Source organism: Centroberyx gerrardi, chromosome 17, assembly GCF_048128805.1.
Source record: "Centroberyx gerrardi isolate f3 chromosome 17, fCenGer3.hap1.cur.20231027, whole genome shotgun sequence".
Lineage (NCBI taxonomy): Eukaryota > Metazoa > Chordata > Actinopteri > Beryciformes > Berycidae > Centroberyx > Centroberyx gerrardi.
This window is the reverse complement of record NC_136013.1, coordinates 6,603,318-6,611,501: the sequence shown is the minus strand read 5'-3', so window position 1 is coordinate 6,611,501 and position 8,184 is coordinate 6,603,318. Positions and strand designations below refer to the sequence as shown.

The 8,184-nt window shown below is 41.4% G+C and overlaps 1 protein-coding gene across 1 annotated transcript; it reads left to right on the top strand.

Moving 5' to 3' along the window:
* Nucleotides 1-2,991: 2,991 nt before the first annotated feature.
* On the top strand, nt 2,992-7,131 carry tdrd6b (tudor domain containing 6b). The gene is made up of 2 exons (XM_071896937.2): nt 2,992-4,509; nt 5,092-7,131. Exons 1-2 carry the CDS (start codon nt 2,992-2,994, stop codon nt 7,129-7,131), a joined length of 3,558 nt encoding a protein of 1,185 aa, XP_071753038.2.
* The last annotated feature ends 1,053 nt before the right edge of the window (nt 7,132-8,184 follow it).

The window sequence follows — 8,184 nt, the reverse complement described above, 5'->3', positions numbered from 1 at the left end:
CACATCGATTTTCAAATCTTAAAAAAAAAAAAAAAAAAAAGTTAAGAGGTACATTGTGCAATATCAAGAAATTTAACGTGCCTGTATGTATGATTCTTACTTTTTTTTTTTTTAAACAATTTCATTTATATATATTTAACATACTGCCTCCGATATATTGTATATTGTCTACATTTTGCCAAATTTGCTATGCTTTACAAAAAAAAAAAAAAAAGAGGTAGGCCTAAGCGCCCAGAGGAAGGTGGGTGCAATTACGATAAAAGCCCATGTGAGAAGACTGCCGCCCCCCCCTTGCCACTGAATCCCAATTACATTTAACGAGGAGAACACGAGATGTGTCGTCCACATCAAACCCGGTGAGAAAAGATAAAGCGATTGTTTTGCGATCCAGCAGCCTTTAATCTTTCATAACAAGCTGGAAGTTGTTGATCAATATTAAAACATGAATACATTTGTCGATGCATTCCTGTAAAACACCGAATTTTCCACCTTAAAAATCTAAATAAAACCATGCTTATGGTTTGTTCCAGGGGCGTCAGTTAGGGACATTAATAATAATAACATTAATCCTGAATGCTACTCGATTGCTGATATTTATTTAAAGATATGGCTTTGAAATTGGCGATTTTGCATGGAGGGCGTTGGATTTGCTATACAACAACATCAAATTTGGAATCACAAAAATGAAGTTATGGTTACTGCCTTGCATTATCAAATTGACAGGTTATTTCCCCAAATCAAGGACATTTAAGTGAATTTTAGTGGCCACATGCAAACCCCAGATTGCACACCTTTAAAGGGACACTTACAATTAAAGGGGATCTCCCATCAATAAAAGAAAAATCATATGGACTATATTATTCCTGTGCCCCAGGACAGTTCAGTCACTTGTGAACATGCACCACTCTTTTCTATGGCTAGAAACTTGAGAACTAACCCTTGAATTTGTAATGTCACTGGGATGTAAAATCTAGCACTGCTCCATAGACAATGAATGGGGTGCTGACTTTGTTGACCCGTAAGATTTTTGTGTGAGTTCTTGCACCCAAATAAGGTTCAAATTCTGGTTCATACTTCCAGCAAGGCTAGTGTGACAACTCAACTTAGCATCTTATGGCTATGAAGTTGAAGTTTACATTCTAGCATTGCTACCAGACCAGAACTTAAACCTCATTTGGGTGCATGAACTGGCACAAAAATTTTACAGGTCAGCAAAGTCAGCGCCCCATTCATTGTCTATGGAGCAGTGCCGGATTTTCCAAGTGACATCACAAATTCAAGGATTTCTAACTTTTAAGAAAAGACATTGGCTGAACTATCCCTGGGCACAAAAATAACATGAATTCTTAAAATGGGTGGGTAGCATTCTTCTTAAGTGCTTTTAGTGCACATTCCTCTACAGGAGTTAGTTATGGTCTGTATGGTATTTTGCTCCAACATTAATACATTTATCTGTTCAATTTTTGCAGGTGAATTTTACACCTGGGCTTCAGAATGTGTTCGATTCCTGGACTTCCAACACCTGGATCAGAAGTACCTGTTCTCATCACAAGGGTAAACTTAAACCCCAGCTGTGGTCTTGTGGAATTATGGGTTAACATTGATGATGGACGGAAACATGTCTATGAACAAATGAGAGAGGAAAATCAGATTCCCAAACAGACGTTTTGTGAATCAGAGGGAAATCCTGGGGACCTCTGTCTAGTTCACATCAATGAAACCTGGCACAGAGCTCGGATCGTATCGATTCACGGTCAAACGTACAATGTTTTTCTTGTCGACCAGGGACAATCCCATATCGCCACAAGTAAAATCTTAGCATGGGGCCAAAGTGACAGTTTTCTCCTGCCTCCTGAAATTGAATCCTGTATCCTTGCCAATGTCCTGTCCCTTGAGAATAACTGGTCTGAAAGAGCCACAAAGTTTTTGAAGTCATTGCCTGGCAAGACATTCAATGGATTGGTTCAGGATGTGCTGATGCCAGACAGGACAATTCTACTTGACATACCAATTGTTTCCAAGCACCTTTGTAAGGTTGGATTTGCAAGGAAGATTCATATGGGCCAGTTTAAATGCCTTGTACTTGCATCTCTACATTTACCAAAAGGAGAGGCTTCTGAGGCCTGCAGTATAAAGCAGAAACAGAACCATGATGTTGGTAGTGAACTTCAGATATTTGGCCAATATTTGTACCCAGAACTGCTAACTGATACATTTGAGACAGTTGAAATTACAGAGGTAAATGATCCACTGCACATTTTCTGTCAAGTCTCAATTTTTTCCAAGGCGCTGAAGACGTTATCAGAGCAGATCCAACAGCACTATGAAGACAGTTCAACTTCTGGAAAGGCACAACCACAGGCCTGCGGCACCCCGTGTGCAGCAAGAGGGATAAACGGCAAGTGGTATCGCTCTGTATTAAAGCGAGACGTTGCTACTAGCGATGGTGCTGTAGAAGTGTTGCATGTGGATCATGGAAAGACTGAATTTGTCCCAGTAGGAGACATCAGACCACTGCATGAAAAATTCCTGCGAATGCCAGTTGTTACATATCTCTGTTCTCTTGATGGGGTAAAAGAAAATGGCATGGAATGGACTGCTGACCAAATTGATAACCTGAAATTGGTGCTCCAGCATCAGAGAGTCGTGGCCAAATTTGAACGCTATAATATACCTCAAGATATCTATTATGTCACGCTCTATACAGCTGATAATACATGCATCAACAGTTGCTTTATAGAGAAGGCAGGATTTTCTCCGGACTCAAAGACTGAACAGGATTCAAATGTCCACATTGATTCCATAACCGCATCATTTCTCAAATCACTTGGAGATGAACACGGCCTGGATTTCAACTTAAATGTTGATGGATTACAAGAAAATATGTTGCCATGCTCCAAGAACCTACCAGTCAATGTCAGGAAAGATGATGATGCCAGTTTTGGCAAACAATCTGAAGCAATACAAATCAAAAAACACCCAGACCCTGTAATGCAGAGCAATGGGCATCTTTCTCTACGTTACCCCTCTGTGACGCATAATGTTCTTCATGAGCATTTGTTCCCTATCGAAAGCGCTGTCAATGTCAAAATATCTTGCATTGAAAGTCTAGAAAAGTTTTGGTGTCAAACAGCAGATAACAGTGACTCTCTCAGACTCCTCATGCAAGACATGCAAAACCATTATGCCTCTTCCCACTGTCAGTCACTGGTTGAGTCCATCTGTGTTGCCCGTCATCCAGATAATGGCATGTGGTACAGAGCAAGGATAATTGCAGATCACCACTCCCCTGTTGTAGATGTGAGGTTTGTAGACTATGGTGAAACTCGAAAGGTCCCCATGCAAGACCTGCGCCCGATTGAGCCAGGTTTCTTACAGCTAAATGCCCAGGCCTTTCAGTGTTGCTTATTCAGTCTGAAGCATCCCACCAATCCCGCTGCCGCTACTTGGAGCAGTGCTGCCTTAGCAGAGTTTCAGAAGTTTGTAGGTTCAGTTGCTTCCTCAAACTCTGGGTTGAAATGCATTATAAAAGCTGTGATGCCTGATTCACAAGGTCTGTCGCTTCACGTGGTAGATGTTGAAACACCATTTGAGAGTGCTTGCACGATGCTGGCTCAGAAATGGACACAGGGTGAAGCTCACATGCAAGTCCCTCCTCTGGTCACGTCTGATGCATATAATTACTCCACGCATAACACTGAGGTGGGTGGAAAAGAAAAGGTGTGGATAACCTATTCAGAGAGTGTTAATCACTTCTATTGCCAGCTGGACAGGAATTCCCACTTGTTTGACAAAGTGATGGAAAATGTTAAGCAACTAATGAGGCAGCCACAGTGCACAGATCCCCCTCTAGGACTCAACAGTGTTTGCTTTGCTAAGTACACAGATAATCAGTGGTATAGAGGTCAAATAATAGCAATGTCTCCAAACCTTCAGGTGCACTTTGTGGACTATGGTGATACCCTTGCAGTGAATAAATCTGATATTTGTCCCTGTCCTGTTGAAGCTAGTACAGCCAGATCTGTTCCTGTGCAGGCGGTTCCACTTGGACTGTTCAATGTTCCAGCAGATGTACCACAGGAGGTCAACAAGTGGTTTGCAGATCTTGCCTTTGGCCATTATTTTACTATTTCGGTGGTGGCGAAAGACGCAAAGGAAAAGCTAATCGTTGAACTCTGTGATGGATCCCTGAATGTAAATGTGAAAGTGAGAGAGATGATAGCAAATGTACAACAAAGAAAGGAGACTGGCTTGGTCCAGCTGACTGACCAGCAACTTTCTGAGAGCTCAAAACAGACATTTAGTGTGCCAAGGGAGGAGTGCCAAACACAGGAGCACATGAATATGTCACCATTAAGGAAGATGACAGAACAAAATAAAGTTCATAGCAGCAATGGAATGTGTGTTGGAGCTGAACAAGAGATGACTCTACAGTCCATGCTTCATGTCTCCGTGCCAGAGGGTGAACTTGGAAAGACTTTGGATGAAAGAAAAAAAACTTCTAGTAGTGCCAGAATCACAGATTTACCACCGAAGCTCATAAAACAAGGATTGTCAGCAGAGGTGTATATTTCACATTTCAGCAATCCATTCAGTGTTTTTGTTCAGTTGCAAAAGGAAGAAAATGAAATGCACTCTCTTTTGAAGAAGCTAAATGAACCCCAATCACTCTGTGTTCCAGTTGATTTTGATGACCTCCAGATTGGCGATTTGGTGAAGGCAGAATTTCCTGATGACAGTTCCTGGTATCGTGCAGTTGTCAGACACAAACTTGAGGACAACACTGTCCATGTTGAATTCATAGACTTTGGCAATGAAGCAACAATCCCATGTGTCAAAACCTCTTACCTTGACCAAGAGTTGGTAACATGTCCAAAGTTCAGCATTCCTTGTAGTCTTGGAGGTGTGAACAACAAACATGACAAATTGGATGAGGAAGCAGCATTAATATTCAAAAGAGCCACAGCAGAGAATCCTAAAAAGACCTTTACATGCATCTTCACTCAGGAGACAGAAAATGTTTGGGACGTCATTCTAGAGGACCAAGACATATCTTTGGCAGAGACATTTTTCCAAGGTGGTCACACTGAGTCAAATGTGACGCAACTTAATTGCCCTGAAGGAAGTGTGAATATCTGCAGCTACAAGAAGCCAAACATTTTCCAAAACAAGACTGAGGAAGTATACGCATCCTGCATTGTGGGACCCCACTACTTCTGGTGTCAGCCTGCCAACACGGAGGACCTCAACAAAGTGTCAAGGCTCGCTCAGAAAGTAGGACAGTCCGAGCAGCGCACAATGTTCCCGGAGACACTGGATCCTGGGAGTCCCTGTCTTGCTCTCTTTGCCAGTGACAAACAGTGGTATCGAGCTCAGGTTATTCGTAAAACTGGCAATACTCTCTTTGTTCTGTTTATTGACTATGGAAATGAGTCTGAAGTCGACATCAAAGATGTGACATCACTTCCTCCCAGCCTGTTTGAGATTGCTCCTCAGGCCTTTTTGTGTTCTTTGAATGGATTTGATGAGTCCAAGGGCGCCTGGGATGACAGCGCTTTTGATGACTTCTACAATCTTCTGGTTGATAAACCACTCAATGTGACAGTGTTTGACATGGAGGATCATTTGGAGATTGCAGTTCCCCAGTATACAGTGAAAATTGAGTATGGGAATATGGTTGTGAATAAAGTTATGGAGAAATACTGGAAAGGGTTTGCCAAAGAGAATCCTGTGGCAGAAAGTCCTGAATCTGAAACCTCGAAAGGTGGTCAAACGGAGTCAACTGTGCCGCAAGTTAATTGCAGTGAGGGAAATATGAATATCTGCAGCTACAAGAAGCCAAACATTTCCCAAAACAAGACTGAGGAAGTATACGCATCCTGCATTGTGGGACCCCACTACTTCTGGTGTCAGCCTGCCAACACGGAGGACCTCAACAAAGTGTCAAGGCTCACTCAGGAAGTAGGACAGTCCGAGCAGCACACGATGTTCCCGGAGACACTGGGTCCTGGGAGTCCTTGTCTTGCTCTCTTTGCCAGTGACAAACAGTGGTATCGAGCTCAGGTTATTCGTAAAACTGGCAATAGTCTCTTTGTTCTGTTTATTGACTATGGAAATGAGTCTGATGTTGACATCAAGGATGTGAGATCACTTCCTCCCAGCCTGTTTGAGACGGCTCCTCAGGCCTTTTTGTGTTCTTTGGATGGATTTGACGACTCTAAAGGCACCTGGGATGACAGGGCTTTAGATGACTTCTACAATCTTCTGGTTGATAAACCACTCAACATGACAATGTTTAACATGGAGGATCATTTGGAGATTGCAGTTCCTCAATATAAAGTGAAAATTGAGTGTGGGAATATGGTTGTGAATAAAGTGATGGAGAAATACTGGAAAGGGTTTGCCACAGAGAGTGCCATGGCAGAAAGTTGTCAATCAGAAACCTTGAATGGTGGTCAAACTGAGTCAAATATGACGCAACTTAATTGCCCTCAAGGAAATATGAATATTTGCAGCTACAAGAAGCCGAACATTTCCCAAAACAAGACTGAGGAAGTATACGCATCCTGCATTGTGGGACCCCACTACTTCTGGTGTCAGCCTGCCAACATGGAGGACCTCAACGAAGTGTCAAGGCTCGCTCAGGAACTAGGACAGTCCGAGCAGCGCACGATGTTCCCGGAGACACTGGGTCCTGGGAGTCCCTGTCTTGCTCTCTTTGCCAGTGACAAACAGTGGTATCGAGCTCAGGTCATTCGCAAAACTGGCAATAGTCTCTTTGTTCTGTTTATTGACTATGGAAATGAGTCTGATGTTGACATCAAGGATGTGAGATCACTTCCTCCCAGCCTGTTTGAGACGGCTCCTCAGGCCTTTTTGTGTTCTTTGGATGGATTTGACGACTCTAAAGGCACCTGGGATGACAGGGCTTTAGATGACTTCTACAATCTTCTGGTTGATATACCACTCAACATGACAATGTTTAACATGGAGGATCATTTGGAGATTGCAGTTCCTCAATATAAAGTGAAAATTGAGTATGGGAATATGGTTGTGAATAAAGTGATGGAGAAATACTGGAAAGGGTTTGCCACAGAGAATGCCATGGCAGAAAGCCCTCAATCAGGTTAGTAGACTATACTTTGTGTTGCTTTTTAAAACTGTAGAAAAACTGCAGCCTTTAATAAATGTCATATTCATTCATTTATTTCATTCCATTAGGTGTCTTATCTTCATTGGACCAGGCCATGGACAAGAGTGTTAGACCCACAATCACCAAAAGCCATTTTGACTGAATGGTATGAGACTTAACTTTTAACATTATCTCCATCCTGTGACATGTATTCTACAACAACAAAATAAAATGGCATGAGGGCGCTTCTCTATGTAATAAGACAACAAACCTACTGCAGTAACACCATTTTTTTTTTTGTTATTTCATTGGCAACCAATTGAAGGATTAATTAGTCTGTATAGTTCTATTATTTCACAAGTGAGTTATGCAATGCAATGCCTAGAACATAGAAATGGATGAGTTTCATGTTTTCAGTGTTCAAGTTTAAGTTGTTTAAGTAATCTAAATTCATGATTGTTTGTTTCAGAACTGGATCCTGATAAGTGGCAATGAGGAAAAACAGAGTTGACAATATAGTCTGAACCTTGTCAACTGATAAAACATGTTTTGGAACATGGATTTTTACTCGTTATTGTCAAACCAATGAAATTAAAATTCTGCCATATTGTTAATGCTCACATTGTTAATAAATATACTTATAAACAAACAAATAAAACAGTGTAGCTTGTTTTTAAAATGGATTATAAGTTTGGCTGATAGAGGCTGTGTTCCATTATGGCCTTAGGAATGAGAGGCTTCTTGCTGCTCTTGCATTCCATTAACGTAAACTATGTGTGGTTGTACACAAGAATCCCATAGCCCAGTCATATTGAGATGACACTGATCAAGTTTGGTTATGGATTATGATATGGGATTTAAATTTGCATTTCGACTTTGACTCATCAGAAAAACCTTGCAGAGATGGCAAGAAATTGGGTAAAACAATAGTTTGCAGCAACATACTATAAATGCATCAAACATTGTTGGTTTGCAACTTCTGTAGAATGGGGGAAGGTATAGTCTGTGTAACAATTTCCTACTGTAGGGTAAAAGAGGTTTTCTTTAAAACT